This window comes from Candoia aspera, chromosome 7 (assembly GCF_035149785.1).
Source record: "Candoia aspera isolate rCanAsp1 chromosome 7, rCanAsp1.hap2, whole genome shotgun sequence".
In the NCBI taxonomy this organism is placed as follows: domain Eukaryota; kingdom Metazoa; phylum Chordata; class Lepidosauria; order Squamata; family Boidae; genus Candoia; species Candoia aspera.
The window spans coordinates 57,055,013-57,074,500 of NC_086159.1; the positions used below are offsets into that span (position 1 = coordinate 57,055,013).

General features: G+C 34.5%; 1 protein-coding gene across 4 annotated transcripts in view; it reads right to left on the bottom strand.

The window, feature by feature from the left end:
• Nucleotides 1–19,488, bottom strand: part of ANKRD26 (ankyrin repeat domain containing 26) — a 70,343-nt gene that overhangs the window by 41,473 nt on the left and 9,382 nt on the right. For 3 of the 4 annotated variants that reach the window (XM_063309518.1, XM_063309517.1, XM_063309519.1), the window contains exons 11-23: nt 17,728–17,839; nt 16,894–16,961; nt 15,202–15,325; nt 12,965–12,981; nt 12,782–12,863; nt 12,639–12,683; nt 12,019–12,198; nt 9,253–9,305; nt 5,324–6,268; nt 4,444–4,622; nt 3,388–3,516; nt 2,923–2,956; nt 859–1,000 (exon numbers count right to left, since the gene is read on the bottom strand). In XM_063309518.1, the coding sequence (XP_063165588.1) occupies nt 859–1,000; nt 2,923–2,956; nt 3,388–3,516; nt 4,444–4,622; nt 5,324–6,268; nt 9,253–9,305; nt 12,019–12,198; nt 12,639–12,683; nt 12,782–12,863; nt 12,965–12,981; nt 15,202–15,325; nt 16,894–16,961; nt 17,728–17,839 (2,110 nt within the window). The remainder of the gene's footprint in view (nt 1–858; nt 1,001–2,922; nt 2,957–3,387; nt 3,517–4,443; nt 4,623–5,323; nt 6,269–9,252; nt 9,306–12,018; nt 12,199–12,638; nt 12,684–12,781; nt 12,864–12,964; nt 12,982–15,201; nt 15,326–16,893; nt 16,962–17,727; nt 17,840–19,488) is intronic. The other variant, XM_063309520.1, reaches the window with a different exon arrangement.

The window sequence follows — 19,488 nt, forward strand, 5'->3', positions numbered from 1 at the left end:
GCATAAACATGAAATGAGAGAGCTCTGTCCAAAAGTCCAGCTACCCATCCCAGCAGGGTGTGCACAGCTGAAGAGGTCACTTCTTGAGGGCTGTTTGCCAGCTTCTGCACTATCAAAAGTGTGCTCAGGATTGTGGCTTCAATAGCAGTTCTTCCCCTGATCAGTTACCTTCCAGGTGTGTGAGGAACTCAGATCCCATCAATCCTACCTAGCTATAAAGGAGTAAGGAACCTTGGCACCTCAAGCTTCTAAAGTGCAATACAGAAAGTCTTACATAACTGAAAATTATTTTTTTACAGCATCTATTGATATCCAATATATGCATGCATAGAAGCATACATACAATTAATTATCAGTTAAAGTACTATTATTCCTGGGGATGATTATATAAATTTATTTGTTGTTTTAGGGGGTCACAACACATAAAATGTGAAAAAAAATCCTATGTGTCATAGCAACATGTATAAAACATTCACAGTAAATAATCAATATATAACAAAACAAAAACAATCAAATCAGTTGGAGTACATAATGCCATTTCTTAAGAATGCGATTCTAAACTGCAGTGCTGCTCTACCACCATTTATTTCCACAACTACTGGTTATTTCCTGGTATGCCAACAGAAAGATCAGCCAGCACACATGGGAAAACCAGATGTTTGAAGCTGTGATAGCCAACATCAATATATATCCTGACATTAACTTTCATTATGTCTATAATGTAACTGAATATATCTGGAAGGTCCTGGTGAGACAAAAATCTTGATAAATCTTGATAAAATGCAGATATCCAAGAAACATTATATATTTTGTATTCATAACAAAACAATTATGTTTGACAATAACAAATGTGCTCACCTTTACTATCAAAACTAAGTTGTTCTATCAGCACTATAGCTTCCTTGTAAAGGGAAGAAGGCAACTCACTATCCTCTGTAGTTGAATCTGAAGATGGAGTTAAGTCATCCAGATCATTAGTAATACTCAATGCTCTATAAAGCTATAATGAAACACATAAGCAGAATTAAACACAATTGTATTCTAAATAAAATAGTCCTTCATTTCTCTTTTATTAACTTATAATTCTACTAGCAACATTTTAGATATGTGGAATTGGCTTAATTAGATGTCACATCAAGTCATGATTTTCAGATAGCTCACAAAGTGGTTTTTCTAATAAATCCACTAAACGTTAAGAGTTATGACTGCCCCTGCATCATAGCCAGGAGACATAAACAACCAGCATCTCAGTCTGCAAAAAGGACTACACTTTACCCCTAAACCATTTATAGTGAAGTATACAAAGCAGTTAATGTGTCGCTTTCTGTGGAAGCTTCCATATTTAAGCTATGTTCTCTTTCTGGCTTGATAGTGAAGTGGTATCATGTACAGGTACTGTTACCTTGTACTGACTATTCCAAGGTAGGGCTTGCCTATTCAACAATTTTCAGACAGATATTGTCATGAGTAAGGATGGCGAGCAGGGGGCTCCCATCCAGACTGTCAAGCGCATGCGTAGCACTGAGGAATTGTTCAGCCATTCAAAGAGACACAGATCGGGACCGCCTTAACCCTTGGGGGTTATATGTCTGGGTTTTTCCCACGCTTCTTCAGTTTGTTAGGATTCCTGTTAAGTACTAGCAATAAATATTAGAGACCAGTTCATTGTCTCAGTGTGTTTCCTGGTTGTTAGGACAGATATGCACATTTCTATTTTTTCAGGGGGTATCAGTTGCAGAGTATCCCCAAGGCCCCAATATCTGTTATGGCCCCATATAGTTCTTTATTTCTATAGAATTATTACCAAAATATGTTATCTAATTCCATAACTTGCTCCCTCGTTCCATCTTTTTTATAGCTGTACAGCAGCATACATTCATGTAGGCAGATATATAATTGTTCCTGCTTTCCAAAATCCTTCATTTCTTTCCCCAAAACTTTATGCTTCTTCATTCTCTATTATCTGCTTCCATTCAATGATGTAAGCACAATAAGATTTGCATACAGTATTCAAAAGAACTCTGTCCAAGACTTAGGAATATAAGGAAGAAAATGTGCTAAGTTCAATCCTGGACCACAGTTAGAAACTGGACAATTCCGATACCATTATCACTAGAAATCAATAGATTTTGATTTCTGATATCTAGATATAAAGCAGGAGACACATGAATATTTCATGTTTCTGCAGCACCTAGAAATATCCCCATCTTTATCTGGAAAAAAGGTAATGGAAACAATGTCACTAAGATGGGCCAGAGACCAAAGACAGTTTTGTTTTTTTATGATTGAAGAACATTTTAAGCAGGAACTGTATCACTTAATTCTGTTCATTTCAATATTATTATATTATAATTTTGAAATTAATTCCAGTATTAATTCTATTGCACTTTGGTTTTGTGAACCACTCTGACAATCTCCGCTACAGATATTTACCAATAAAAATTAGGAATAAGGCAGAAATTGTGGTAGGTAGTTTAGAGGGATAAAGTATTTTAAAAATACTTAAAAAACACTAATGAGAACTTACTCTGTAATTCTATTTTCACTCTTTTCAGTGCTTGTGACAGTGGAGGTACAACAAACCACAGCTTACTAATCTTCATGTAGTAGCTAATCAAAATATACAATCTACAGTTTTGGGTAGTAGCTTGAGCTGATTGACAAATCATTATTTATCAAATTATACATCATATCAAAGCTTTGCTAAAAACCTTAGTCATTAATCTCAAATCTAAACTGGCCTACTATGCTTTTCACTTCAAAGTTTTAGAGATATTATTTATTTATTTATTATTCAAATTTAATTACCGCCCATCTCCCCCCAAAAGAGGGACTCTGGGCTGTTTACAATAAAATCAGTAATAATATTAATAATAATATTAGTAATTTGACGCAACATTTTGCAAGCTTGTTTTATCCTACCTTATTTTTTCCATTCAGAGATTTGGCTGGAGATCTAGAAAATAAATATAAAACTTATATTACGATAGATTTTAGTGTATTTGATTCTAAAGTTCTGAAAATTTAGAACTGCTAATCCTAGATCATCCATTCTGAATCTAATGAGCTTAAGAACGCAGCACAAGTGCAACCTAGATCTCTGTGGGGCTTCCCACTACCAAGCAGACTTCCAGCATGACTCCTTTAAGAAACTGATTGGTCAGAGTTGTCTTTTTTTAATTCTTTGCAGTTTATGTATGATGTGCTGGCTTCCTGTAAGCTGAAACAAATATGCAAGCACAGCTATTGTATAGAGCATTGAGGACGTAGATCAAAGGTGCATTCTTATAGAACTTTCATAAGTAATTGGCTAAGAACATCACTGGCCTAATTCCAAGTGAGACAGATCTTTATATTCATTAAAAAACAAAAACAAAAAACCTGTACCTTTCTTCAAGAGACGCTTCACTCAAACTGCTGTCATCTTGTGGTTGATGTAGACTATTACTAAGCTGTTGATTGACTCTCTGCTTTGAATTCCGCCTTTTATTTTCAGTTTTTCTTGAATCTTTTAAACTGGAGGATTTTTACAAAATAAAAATAAAAGTTAAATAACTGGACACCATTCTTTTAATGTAACCTTATTCCCCTAAAAGTAGAAAAACAAAAATAAAACGAAGACATATCATTAATAAATAAAAATATACCAAATCAAAGAATGGCAAAGTTTCTAATCTCTGATAGTGTACTGGATTTAAGAATGCAAAGTTCTAATGAATAAAGGGTTAACTGTACCAATGTAATGAGATATAACTGTATGTATTTGGCGAAAATCTTAAATGAATCCCACATTAGAATTCTTATTGGAATAATGAGAGAACAAGAGAGATCCTTCTCATCTGGAACAGGCATATCTTTCATTAAAGACTGAAGAACCTCATGGAAAGCAAGATACTGTACATAGATCAAATGGCATCACAGCAAAGCAGATACACAGATACAGTGTCATATGGATTAAATTATACCAGATTGATTACAATATGCTTTAAGACTTTGAGCCACAAATGAAGGAAACTGGATAGTTATTTTTATAGTTTGTATTAATTTGACTACTGTAATGTTGGCATCTACGTAACTGGTAACTATCCTTTACATGATCACAGAATGAATTCTGGTTTACCTCAAGATCCTCTTCCTGTTCTATGACAAAACTGGAGTTACAGTTAAAAGAGAAATATTCCAAAAGAAAATAAGAGGACTAAACTTGACATGAAATAAAGCCAGAAGACAAAAAGATGAGCCCAGACAAATCTTTGTAGCAGAATGAACATTACACAAAGAATGTTCTCTTTGTAATTAAAACATTTGTAATATTGTATGCCTTAAATAGCTGAAAACACAGCAAAGTTTCAAAAGAAGTTAGTATATTGCAATAGTGTATAAAAATTAGACAAGCCAGTTCGTATACAAAGAGATTCAACTTAATTTTATTATTATACTCACCCTGGACAAATTACTTCCTTTCTATCTGCTGAGAAAACACTTTCTGCTGTAATATGCTGGATTTCACTTATTGCATGTTTTTGCTCTACCATCTCATCACTACTCACAGCCAACTTCTCAGCACTAGCAATTCTTATCCCTTCAGATTCCAATTCCTTTTTTATTTTTTCCTCTTCAATCTAAAACAGTGATATATTGCAATATTATTTTAAGAATGGCAACAAAATATCAATAAGAAATTATTTGTTCTATTACAGATTTTTGCTTAATATTCCAGAAAGCCCTAGAAAAGAAAATAATCACTCATCATTATGGTTGCAAATTAATAAAAATTAGTATGGTCTAACCAGAAATAATGGAAAATCGTATATATTAGTGACAGGACAAAATGCATTAGAAACACACATTTTTATTATTAACAGAACAGGTATTATTTTAAAAAGTGATCAACAATATTGTACCATAGAAGCCAAATCTAAGACAGAAATGTTTCACACAGAGCAAAGAAGTGTTAGGTAAGCATGATAGGAAATGGGGAGATCAATCAAGAACTCGTTCAGAAGCTACTTTCACATTTTGGATCAAATTTATAATTAGTATAAAAGTGGTGCAGTTCATTTGTTAATGAAGTTGCACCTATGTAAACTGAGCTATTTGAGTCTTTGTTATAATAGTCGTATCATGTTTTAGTTTCTGAATGCTCTTAAAATAAAAAGGAAATGCAAGAAAACAGGTAATTTCTTTCCCCCATTCACATTAGCATTATCACATAAAGCCAACACATAAGGGCTTTTTAAAAAAATGCTGAAGAGCTGAAATGAACAGGATGGCTGAAGTGCAAGAAAGATGAAAGAATGAAAAGCAGCAGGTACTTGTCTACCTCTTTTTGCAGCCGGGCCTTTTCTTTCTCCAAAGCGAGGAAAACTGAATGCAGTATTCCTACCTCTTTCTTAAATCTTGCAACATCACCTTCTAATTCTTCATCCAGACCTTTTTTGGATATTTGAGGACATACTTGTTTATTTTTCACTTTATTTCCACTTTCAGTATCAGTATCATTACAACTGTTGATACTGTTATTAAAATGGTATTGAGTTTCTTCGCGTGAATTTTTTGTTACACTAAAATGTTTGTATAAGTTGTTGGTTATAATTGGTTGTTTGGCATCTATAGTTTTACTAGTTTTAAAAGTTGTATCTTTAGTAATGTCTTCATGACTTTGCACTGAACGTTCAAGACATTTTTCTGAAGTTGTAGTAGTTTCATCCACATTTGATTTCAACTGTGTAATTGTACTGTTACTCCTTTCTTCACTGATATTTACTTTTGTTCCTTTTGCATTATTGGACAGTAAGTTCTTATTTGTGTTCCAGTCATCAGTATTTACTTCCCTTTCTGCAATGACAGATCTCACATCTCCAATATCACCCTTTCCTTGAATATCCATTTTTATTTTTTGCAGATGAAGTGATGTTTCTTTTACGCCTTCTATTGCACAACAGAAACCATCTTGCGATCTTCCTTTGCTTGAAGTGTTACTGATTTTCTCATAAACATTAATTTCACCAAACATCTGTTTTAGTTCTGCTGTAATGCTCTTAAAATTTGCTTTGACTTCCTTTTTTTCATTTCCAACCCACATTTTTTCATATCTTTCTTCCCAGTGTGTTGAATCAAAATGATTGCATTCATTATGTGATTCTTCACTGTGAATGAGGGCTTCAGTTGTCTTTTCATCATGAGCATATTCAATCTCAGCCTTGTCAGTCTGCTTTTCATGTGTTGATTTTCCTACAGAGTTGGATGTGTCTAACAGACATTTTTCCTTATGCAAGCAAGTATGGATAGAGAAAAATTAACAAACAAAAACCAGTGTATTAAAATTATGTTATAAATGTCATAAAGGGTTTGAGTCTGAGAATATTTTAAGAGTAACAAAAATGTTTTTGGTTTAAATCTTTTTTCAACTGTATATTTTTATTAAATACATAATTTAAATGTTCAGAGAATTTCACTACAAGATAGCATAATTAAACTTGAAATAGCTTTCCTACTTGTTATGGCATATTCATAAATAATAGCTTGTCAAATCCTAACTAGCAGTGTCCCTCTAATTTTTTTATAGAAATTAGTATTGAGCAATTGGAAAAAAGCAGAGCCAGATTCTCCACTACAAATTGGAAGTTATAATCCTCAAATCAATAATAAGCACTCTACATATCTGCTACCTTCCATGGGATAGGAGCATCCAATAACATCTTCTCAATTCAACCAATATCTCACTGTTGGCCCTCCCAAACTGACCACAATCCTGTGCAAATGGACTAGAAGTGGTAGCAATACTGGGACTCTATGGAAGTCACATTTTGCAACTGCTGAGCATACCTGTACAGATATGTAGAAATTTTATTAAAATTATATTTAAACATGATTTTGACATTTATTTATTTGCTATCCCACCTTTATTATTTTTTATAAATAACTCAAGGTGGCGAACATATCTAATGCTCCTTTCTCCTTCTATTTTCCCAACAACCACCCTGTGAGGTGAGTTGGGCTCAGAGAGAGTGAGTGGCCCAAGGTCACCCTATCAAGTACATGTTATTAATCATGTCAGTGTATAAAAAAACCACTATGACCAATACAGACTATAAATACCAAGCATAATCATGTATCATAATCAGATTACTTATTAAAAAAACAGTAATTCTACTAAATCGTCAAATGCATAGAACAATAAGAATTTTAATTTGAGATTGAACAAGGTACAGTACATCTGGGATGGGGTAAGGTTAGAGGGTACTCCAGAGAATGGGCAACACAAGAAAGAAGATTTTTCAGAGCGGATATCAAATTAATGTCCATAATAGTGGCACAATCAAGCAACAGCATAATCTTTAATAATGAGGGTGGTAGATGTGAGGCTGGTCTGTGTGGGAGAAAAATTTCTCTCCCGTATCCTGGCACCAAGTTATTTAAATTCTTGAATTTGAAATCATTAATTTCCAATTCTAGCCTGACAGCTACAGTACACTTACTTTAGCAGCACTGTTATACAGCACAGCAAAGCGTAACTCAAAACAATCCGATATAATTTCATAGTATTGCTAAAACCTTACAAGATGCCAATTTCCCAGCTCAGCCCTCCTAGGGGAGGGGTTAGTTCAGTTTGGTTCCACAGAAAAGTAACTCCATGGAAATAGCTCCCAATGGAAGCTCCTAAAATTCGGTCTGCAAGCTGGAAGCTGCCTGGTTTGAGTAGGGTAGTTTCAGGGCAAGTGACTAACAGGTTCTTCCCAGGAACATCTGAATGAATAAAGCTCCCAGAGGGATCTGTTGGCTCATGAATGTGGGTGAAGACATTTGGTAAAAGTAAGATTCATTGAATCTAATAGGTTCTGTAATTTCTAAGCAGTTAACACTTCATCATAGACTTTCCTAATTTGGATAAACTTCAGATGTATAGACTTCCACTCTCAGGATTCTACTGAATTCCCATTGCTGAGAAGTCTGAGAATTAAGTCCATGCATTTGGAATGCTAAGATTGAGGAAGGCCACCTATCATGCTAAGAAGGAATCTTTATTAAATTTGGGTCTGGGCATAGAAAGAAGAGAGATATCTTCTTATATTTCCTATTTATATAATGAATTTTATTAATTTGTTTTTACATCATGAATCATAGATTGGGGAAAAAAAGACCATATATTTGAATTAAATAAGAAAATCAAAACTACATGCTTTGGTGATAAAATGTGAAACAAGAAACATGTAAGAAAGTAATATATCTTGATGGTTTAACATGCAGGGAATCATATGAATGTGAGTTAAGGCTATATTATTCTATCTATAAACTGAATTGAATAGTATTGTTACAAGAAGCAGAAGGCCCTTCTGATACCACTTTTGTGCCAAAAGCACATCTTTTAATCCTTCCTTTATATGTATGCTGTTGAGCATTCTATAATACACAACTACAGAATTAAAGGTTAATGGTGTAGGATTAATTTTCCTTCATTGCATTTTAAAGTTATTTTCAAAAGTAGCTGGTATTTCTCCTGTTCATTTATATTTCTGTAAAGGAAAACTTGTTTTAGGACAATAGAATCCAAAAGTGTTTAAGGAAGTTCCCATTCAGCTAAAAACAGCTTAAGGTAAAGGTAAAGGTTTCCCTTGACATTAAGTCCAGTCGTGTCCGACTCGAGGGGGCGGTGCTCATCTCTGTTTCAAAGCCAAGAGCCGGCGTTTGTCCGTAGACACTTCCATGGTCATGTGGGCAGCATGACTACACGGAACACCGTTACCTGCCCGCCGAAGCGGTACCTATTAACCTACTCACATTTGCATGTTTTCGAACTGCTAGGTTTGGCAGGAGCTGGGACTAGCAACAGGAGCTCACCCCATCACACGGATTCGAACCGCCGACCTTCCGATCGGCAAGTTCAGCAGCTCAGCGGTTTAACCCGCAGCGCCACCGCGTCCCTTAAAAACAGCTTAGTAGTTTCTTTAATCTAGGTTTATAAAAAATGAGATCATTCTCAGTTATACCGTACATCATTCATTTTTATGCATATATATAAAAAGAATCCTTGAAGCGTGTAGAAAAATGTTGAATGATGCAGATAGGGATGATTAATCCAATAGAAGTAAATGGATAGAAGAACTAACAATACTGAGACTGGAAACAGAACAGTAAAAATGTGTCTTTAATTTCAGAATGTAATTATAAACAAAATGTAAAAATTTGTTTCAGTCACATAATACAAAGAAATATTCTATACCAATATTCAGATGAACCTTGCTCACATACCTGGCTGTTACTTTCAAATTCTTTGATGCTTTTGTGTTCGTTATATTCCTGACCTGTAAAAACATTGGATGGAACACTTGTAACTGTTTTGTTAGTTACACTGCAATCTGAAAACATTTCCAAGATACGTTTGATTTAAAATGATGTTGTATATAGATAAGCATCATTTCAAAGTGACGTTGCATTTTGAATATTCTCCAAATTAAAAATTCCCAGCACAGCAAGTGAACCTAGCATATAAGGAATAAAAAATCTAGCCCAATACTTTTTATCTGTTAATTTTCTACTCAGGTTTGTTTTACAAAGAAAAGCATTAAAAAATACTGAGGTGGATCAACTTTGGCATATGCCTAAAGTCTAGTATAACGTATTTCTGCCTAATTCTGCAGTTCCATACTTTCCTCATATACTATAGTCTTTAGTCCTCTCAATAGCATTTTAGGATGCCGAAAACCAGATAACAAAAAAAGGCAGGAAACTGGTTTCTCCAGCTTAGTTTCATGTATCTAACTCCTGATATTTATTTTATTTATTAATCAAATTTATCACCGCCCATTTCCCAAAAGGGACTCTGGGCGGTTTAAAATAAATAAAAATATAAAACTGTAAAACACTATACTACGTAATACAATAAATATAATAAAAACCTCGGTGGCTGGGAGTTCTTTATGATTTGCAGGCAGAGCTGGGTCCTTCTAAGAAACTAACCATCCCCAGGAATGGCTACTTTCTCTCCCGCCCCAGGCGTAATTACAAAACCAGGTCTTTAGCTGTTTCCTAAAGTCAAGGAGGGAGGGAGCCAATCTCACTTCCGGGGGAAGGATATTCCAAAGAGCAGGTGCTATTGCAGAGAAGGCCTGCCTCCTGGACCTCGCCAGATGGAATTGTCTTGCAGACAGGGTCTGTAGCATGCCCTCTCTGCACGACCGGGTGGGACGGATTGATGTGATGGGGAGGAGACGGTCCCTTAGGTAACCTGGACCCGTGCCATATAGGGCTTTAAAGGTGGTAACCAACACCTTGAATTGGACCCGGAAGCATACTGGCAACCAATGTAGCTCGCAGAACAAAGGGGTGACATGTGCTGATCTTGGGAAACCCAAGATCGCCCATGCAGCTGCATTTTGCACCAGCTGTAGCTTCCAGATACTTTTCAAGAGTAGCCCCATGTAGAGCGCATTGCAGTAGTCTATATGGGAGATATACGGGCATGAGTGATCATTCGAAGGGCCTCTCACTCCAAGAAGGGGCGTAACTGGTACACAACACGAAGTTGCACAAAGGCCCTCCTAGCCACGGCTGCCACCTGCTCTTTGAGCAGGAGCTGTGAGTCCAGGAGGACCCCCAAGTTACGCACCGGGTCTGCCTGGGGCAGTGCAACCCCATCCAGAACTAACAATGACAATTTCCCAGAAATCGAGGAGCCATTAATCCACAGCCACTCCATCTTCCCTGGGTTCAGCCGCAACCTGTTGTCACCCCATCCAGGCCCCCACAGCCCCCAGGCACTCGGAAAGAGTGGCCACAGGTTTATTTGTATATATATTTGATATACATTTTGTTTGAGGTTTTACAGCTCATTCAATCATCACAGGATACTATTTTGTGTTCATTCTGTTCTACACATAGGCCAATTTAGCATGGAGTATTTTAAATGTTAACTGAAGTTATTTCAGTCAAAGAAACGATACCAGAGGATTCTAGGAGTTAAAATAACTACAGGCAATTCAAAATCCTACATTACTTCTGATTTCTTAAGGGAGCATAAGGTCTGGTTTCATTTGTTTAAACAGCTTCAGTCCCAGGTTTATATAGATATCCATTAGGTTTATGCAAGGCAATTCAGATTTGCCTTGATAAAGAGATTTGTGAGTGAACACAAATGTCGAGTCTCTTTGTCAAAGCAAAGAGGCAATGGAATTTGCTTTGACAATACACTTTGTGTTGCCTTAAAAGTTCTCCTTGTATCACTGTAACTAGCCAAAGCCAGAAAAACCTTCTCTGCAAGCATTTTGGTTGACTAGAGACCTCTCTGGGTCATGAGAGCATGCTGGAGAGAGCAGAAAGGTATGTTCTTTGGCACAAGTTGCCAAAGTTTTTGGTGAGCTGACCAGAGAAGCCTCTTCTAGCAGCACACACCAAACTTGGCTAGTATTGCTGAAAAAAATGGGAGGAGTTGCAAAAGTGGTCATTTTGCTTTGGAAGGCAGCTTCAAGGGAATCCTTTGCTTAAACCTTTATTGAAATTAAATACAAATACAAATATTTTGCCACTGCATTTAACCTATGCAGTCTGATGGGTGCTCTGGTTACCGACTTTGGAATGAAGAAACAAGTGACTGGACCCATTGTACTTGTGTGCAGAATTCCACCCAAGAAGGGACAGACTGCTTTATCTATTTTTCCTTCCAACTACTACTGCCTGTGGAATAACACAGAATGTTAAGAAGGAAGAATCAACAAAAACTTCTTCCTCTATCTTCCTCTGCATCCAATAGGAGGCTTTTTAGATTTTTGTCCTCTCTAGGAAGGAAAGGAACCCTTTTCTACACCAAAAGAAAAAAAGCTGCCTTCTAATAAATAAAATAGTATAATAGACTACCATTCTGAATCACTTAAGACTGTCAAAATGTTTCCAGTAGAAGAGTGGAAGAAACAAATAATTATTTATTTAGGATTAGGCTTATCTAATTTGGGATCAGAATTATTCTTCCCTTCCTTGCAAAAATTCTCACATCTTGATTTTGTTAAAAATGACATCAACTACCTTTTGAAGAAATTATTGTATGAGTATCTGAGTCTTCTTTCACAGGAACTGGGATTTCAGATGTAACATTTGTTTTTGCTAATTGTGGAGATGCATGATCCTCCAACATCAGTATTTTTGCTGGTTTAGCATATGGAGTGCTCTTAAGAGAAATGCTGGCAGAATCCCAATCAGATGCATCTGACAACATAAGACATTAAAAAAGGTCAATGCAGTAAAAACAACAGCATATAATAATTTATTCTAGCAAATGTTAATGCAATGTATTTTAAAACCAATTAACAGAAAGATCTATTAGGCTGCTAGCATTAACAACAATGAAACATTCCCACACCTGTAATATATCAGCACTAGGCTCTTAAAAATACTGATAGGTATTGGAAAATATTTCCACTTAAAAATTACATTTATTTGTCTACACATCTCCCAAGTGAAAAGGAATTCAATCTTCTACAGTTTAAGACAGAAGTTATGTAGTTTGTCTTTTTTTGACGGGATAGCACATTTAGTTCCATAAGTAAAATTTGACTTTTATTTTTTTTGCAATACATGGTAAAATTTGATGGCCTTAAATACTTTTCTATGTATGATACATAAATATGCATAAAATATTTGAGAACCTTCAATATCGTCTGCATCATCCAAACCAAGTTCTTCCATTAAATCTGAAAGGAGAAAATAGTGATGTTAAAATACAAGATATGTAACAATATGTACAATATAACATTTTATCCCTCAAATAATTTATTGTAGCAAAAATTACCAGATTTTCGCTTTTCTCTGATTGCCTGCTTTAAAACAGGAGCAGGAGATTCACGTACCAAATTTTCTTTTGTGATCCTTGGCTATAAAGATAATCCAGCAAAGAATGAAATAAGATACCATAATGTAATCAAAAAATATTTAAATAATATTTTCTATAACGTAATTCAAAAGTAGTACTTACCTGCAAACTTGATTTCCCTAGGAAATGAAAACAAGGAAACAAGTTATCTAGATAATATTTTGCAATTTTTAAACTTTATTCAGTGTACTAAACATCTATGGGTGTGAATCCTGCTCCTGTATTAGAAATATAACAAACAGAACTTCCAGGGAAAAAATGGCGAACTGAAGACGGCTCTACGAAAAGTGGAGCCGACGACTGCGGAAGAATGAAGAGCCAGAGAGTAGACTGGCTCTTTGGAATTCCTCAAGGAGAGGACTTGAGATAACCTACAAGTGTTCCAGACAGTTGCTCGTCACAAGACAGCAGACTCTGGCGGATTTAGAGCTGAGAGAGACGAGGAAATAGCCATCTTTGCTCAAACCATGGTCGGCACATTTAAAAGGATACTGGTTTGCATACTACCTTTTCTAATAATTTTTGGAAATTGCTTGTTAACTATTTTTCAGCTATTAGGAACCTTTGGATTGACATGTTTTATAGTACCGTTTTAATTACAAGTTTAAGGACTTAATTATTTTTTCTGGAATAAACAGCAAAAGGGTTTGATTCTAGAAAGTTACAAATGGACAGGTCCAAATAAATTTGAAATAAGATTTTGGAATTAATTATAAAGAATCCTTCCTGTGGGAAAATGCTTTTGTTTTGAACTATTTTAAAAAAAACAAGACTTTAAAAATTGGACACTAGAGGGAACTAGAAGGAAGTAAAGATTACAATTAAAGGAGAACACTTAAATTTGGCTTACAAATACAGAATGAAGCAAAATATTTTAACGTTGGATGTATTGAAGGATATTTTTGAAAAATGGACCCAGAAATTAATTTTAAGAGTGTCTGCCTCTATAGACAGACTGTGTTTAAAAGATGTCATGGAAGAGGAACAAGTTTTACCTGACAAGACTGAGACTGATTTGAAAGTGCATTTAAAAATGACAGGCTACAAGAACGACATGGAAAAAGACATTACACTGGACATACAAAAGACACTGGCTGATGCCTTAATAATTAAAAAAATACAAATAACAAACCAAGAGAGTGACCTGGATAATTTTCCTGTATTGGATTTACAAAAGAGGCTTGTTAAAGTTTTGAAGAATTTTGTGAGAAGGGACAAAGAAAAAATGAAAAGAAATCAAGTTCTAGGACATATTGTTGTGGGAAAAGTAGGAGGAGGAAGGAGTATTAGGTAAGTTTGCCACGTTGAGTTATTTATAAAATAAAAATGCAGGATAGTAAATAAATAAATAAACATTATTTGAGGGGACTAAAGATTAAGATTGTTAGAAGTAAAAGGAAGGAATATAAAGTTGGTTTATCTGATCAAGATTAAAGTAGGTATGTTGTTATCTCGTAACCCTTAATGGACTTTTGCTGGCATCACGACTGAAATGATGAGGTTTTATGGATTTGTTTATAGATAAATGATGGGATATGGGAAGAAGAGATCATTTGTTGTATTTTAAGAGAAGGTGATAAGGTACTAAAATTGTATATACTTGTGATGAAGGGGGAAGTAATTTCTCTATATATTTCTTTTCTTTTTCTTTCCTATATTCTTATTTTTATTTCTTTTCTATTCTTCTTTCTATTTTTTATTTTCTGCACCTTCTATTTTTTTATTCTATTTTTTTTAGTTTGTATTGGTGTTTATTATTGTAAATTGTAATCTTTAATAAAATTATTATATAAAAAAAGAAATATAACATACAAAAACACAATACTATATATTTTAAGGGACTAAGAATATTCTGTTCAAATTTATCTGAAAATTTGAAACAGTGACAAAATGACACTTTGGTGTAAATTTCCATGACTGTAATACTGGCCTCTTGAGTAATAAAAAAGCATTTATTTGATCTGTATCTGCCTTTCTTGTAGCATTTCAAGGCATCATACACAGCAGTCCTCATTCCATTTTCCTCCTACAATAACCCTATGAATTAAGTTGGTCTGAGAGACATTAACAGGCACAAAGTTGTCAGCAAATTTCCATAGCTGAGTAGGACTTTATTCTGGGTCTGCCTGATTCAAGTTATACCTTAGATTAGCAGGCTGTCTGGGAATTCTGGGAGTTGAAGTCCATATATCTTAAAGTTGCCAAGGTTGAGAAACAGTCTTAGATACACATGTACCTTAGTCACTCCACTACATCTTCCATATCTAAATCATTCATAAACTTTTAAAGTATTTATATATATTAACATAACAAAAAGGGATAATTTATGATGAATTTACCATTACATGGCTCTTCCATAATACTGTGCATGTGTATTCCAGTTTTGGCAGGAGATGTAGGCAAAGAACTAATAGTTGGTTTCCTGGGGCTAATAGTTGGTTTCCTGGGGCTTTCTGAAGTACACTATTGGAAACACACACATGTGAGATACATATATACAAATATACTCAGATACCCATCTTGTTTATCTTTATTTTTCTACAGAAAAGAAATACATTCCTGTAAGACAGAAATGATTATCAAAGCTTTATAATTACAGAGAACATAAAAGCATTTTGATTCTTGAGTTTAGCGTCTAAGAAACAGTTAATTTGCATTTACTTATAGCTGAAATACCTGAAAAGACATTCATATTATGGATTGGAACTGTTCTCGTTTCAATTTGCTAGAGTAGAGAAGGTATCCAGATAGCTGGAAAGAATGTGATTTTTTTTTTATTTCAGAAAATTTGATCTGAGCAGCACACTATTTTTCAAATCCCCTTTCCTAAAGAACCTTGAAACCTAGTTCCATCAAAAATCGACACTAGAATGTGTTAGCTATACCTCAGGGCCAAACGCCAAAGTAAACTACTAGCATTCCAAAACTGTCAGCATCGGTTATCACTATTCTCACGCACCACATAAGAGGAGCCACTATGATATGAAACAAGGAAACATTTTATTTAACATAAAATGAATGTATGAATGACAAAACCAGCCTTTAACCATAAAGACAATTTCATAATACAAAACTATGTAACATGAGAGCACACCTTCGATATTGGCCACAGCTCTGACTATGGTCCCTATATTAATATATGCTTCATAAAGTTAGAAAATTATTCTTCTATTTAGCTCCATGGGCAGGATATTCAACTGAGCAATATTAAATGCTATTGATTACTCCAATGACAACACTTATATCTATTATGCCTATGTACTGGTTTCAATTCACATCAACAAAGAACTTAATGTCATGGAGGTGATTCCCTTTACTTAGGCAAAAGATAAAATGATGTATCTCAATGAGGCACTTCGGATTGCTTTGCCTAAGTCAACCAGCACTTGCAGGATATTGGAAAAGAGAGGCAAAGCGAAGTAGTAAGTTCACTTTGCCTTTAACAACAAGGGTGCTATATCCTCTGCAAGCAACTTCAAGGGGATGCTTCACCTAAATCTTTATTGAAGGACCTTTTAAGAATTAAATGTATAGACAGAGCATGTCCATATACTTCCTCAAACATAATTTATTTCAAAAAAGGTGTCTTAATTGTCATTAACTACACTGCATTTTATTATTATTTTTATCCCTACACATACACACACACAGTATATATTGTGGTTAATTACATGGAAAAAAGTGATATTATCTATATAAGCAGATGAATTCCTAGAATCCTATATACAAACAAATGGTCAGAAATGGAAAAAAATATTTTGCCTGAGATTGTCATTGGCCACTTTGAGAGTACACAATGGGTAATGCTTATGACTAGTGGTGTGGAAAATACCTCAAATTTAAAACCTTTTGAGCTTGAAATAGTTGTTCTGATTTTACAAGAAATGTTCTGTGCTTAGCAAATGAATGATATATCTGTAGGCACTAGAAGCCAAAACTGATTAATACAATAAATAATATATCAAGAAAGATTTTAAAGTAGAACCAGTTTCTTTGAAGCCATCAAGCACAAAGAAATTTTAAAAACCTACTTCTGAATCCCATGGAGATTCGGTACCCTTCTCTTCTTCATCTTTGCTCATGCCCAATGTTGATTTAGCTATAAAATATTAAGATTAAACTCTTTACAAAATACTCAGTATTCAATTTTCAGAATCTGAGACTGTGGCAATTCAGGTGTGAGAAGTATTTTCAGCTGCTATTCATTCCTCCACCCCATGCTTGATTGGCCCTACAACTTAATCTCTTCTCAGTCCCATCATGTACTCATACCTTGGTAAGTTACTTAACTTGATTATAATGCAATTATTTAAATACATTTCACAGCTCCATTCTGCCATCAGTGATGCACACTATATTTCTGAGGAGCTAAAGCAAAATTAATTGAGCCTCCAAGTTTGAACAAAACTTTTTCGTTTTCGTAAAAAACAAACAAACAAACAAACAACCTTCTCCTGACACAGACTCTCAAAAGCCAGCTACAGCACTTTTTAAGCACGGACCATGAAAACTGAAATATAACACTCTAAACAATGATAGCATCATAGTAGATGTCCAGTTCATAGTAAATCATTTATTTACAAACAGCCTATTTACAATTTTATTTATACATTTTAATCTTATAATACTAAACTGTATTAAAATTCATGGTAATAACCAATCACAGCAAGTTTTTTCAACTAGTATGTTAAAGATGTCTGCACAATGAAACATACTTACGAAGAGTAAGTATATCCAACAATGTAAAATAACTTCTTACTAGCTTCATGAAACTGTAATGCATGAACTAATGAAAATTTTGAAAATAGACTAAATTTCTAATTTGTGTGCGATACAGTCTGGTTAATAAAACTGGAATTTTATACCTTTTGGTGAGAGATTCCAAGACTGCCTATTAACAGTAATTTTTTTATTGGTAACATCTGAAATGCCTTGATCTTCCTGTTCACTATCTTCTTCAACTTTTGAAGATTTCTCCTAACATAAAGAACAATTCAGTATTTACTGTATATAGCAAAATTGTAATGTCCAGTTATTACTTTAAATAAAATGTTTATTTACTTAATTACTAAGATTATAATCCTACGTAAGTTTATCAAGTGAGAGCCAGTTTGGTGTAGTGGTTAAGGCATCAGGCTAGAAACTGGGAGTTCTAGACCCATCTTGGGCACAAAGCCAGCTGGGTGACCCTGGGCCAGTCTCTCTCTCTCAGCCCTAGGAAGCAAGCAACGGCAAACCACTTCTGAAATCTTGCCAAGAAAACTGTAGGGACTAGTCCAGGCTATCTCCAAGAACTGGACATGATTGACAGAAAATAAATAAATAGTTCATCAGGGAATCATAAACGGAATGGGACATTGTCAAGAATGTATGTTCACATATGTGCTGTAAATAATAAACTAGGACAATGGTCTAGGACTGGGGGTCCCCCAGCACCCTCTCAGGGGTCCAAAAAAATCAAAAATATTTGCCAGCATATGTTGAAAAATAATGCAATATTAAAATTCTATCGAACAATCATGAGAAGTAGAAGCAGCAGCAAATGCATTAATTTTAATTTTTAATATGGTAAATATCAATAAATATAACCCATACAAATAAAAGTTCTTTTGGGATCCTCCATAATTTTTAAAAGCGGGAAAGGGTCCTGAGAGAAAAGAGTTTAAGGAACACTGAACTAGGGCATCCTCAGTGTTATGTAAAGTGTGTCATGTTATAATAGTAGAAATGCTGAATATTTCTTTAAAATTACCAAAACATAAATTATACACTTTCATTATGTACATTTCTAGTTATAATTACCATTATTTTATTAACTAATAATAAAACAATTATTAATCAAATTAGCCAATACAAAAACAGATCACTGTTTTATAATAAGAATCTGTATGCCTTTTTTTCCTTGTACTTTCTTCCCAGCAATTTACAGTTAAAGACAAGCTAACAATTATAAAATTAATTTTGACAAAAAATTAAAGATCGTTAAAGATTGGGTGCGCAAATGTGGCTATTCTAGCCATAAGTAATTTTGGCTTCATAGAATAAAGGCAGCAGCTTGAACTGTATACAGAAGTGAACTATCAAGCCAGTTTGGATATTTTCACTGACAAAATATTATCAAATTAGTTAACAATCTGGCTTCTGTGTTCTAAATGATCAGGCATGGATTTTATTTTCCTGTGCCATTAAAGTGTAATTCATAAACAAGTTTGCTAAAGTAGATATTTTTTATTTATGAAGTCCAATTTTATTGAAAATATTTTCCCTTTACATTAGATTCACTTACTTTCAAACCAGATTGGAAAGTTTTCAGATTTTCATCCTCACTATAAAGTTTATATATTGTTGGCTCATATATTGCTTCTTCCAGTTCTTTTGAATCCACATACTGCTTTTCTCCAATGTTCTGATATTCTGCAAAATCAGGATTCCTAATATTCTGTTGCATACTTGTGTTTTTTCTAAGTTCTGCTTCTAATCCAGAATCATCATAACTTTCAATAGTATCATCCAGAATGGAATCCATGCCATTGTCATGAGAGTTAGCTGAGAAAGTAAAGGGTGTAGCTTTTGCAACATTCTCCAAAGAAAAGACATTTTTGCAAAACTCTTTTTGATTCTCATAC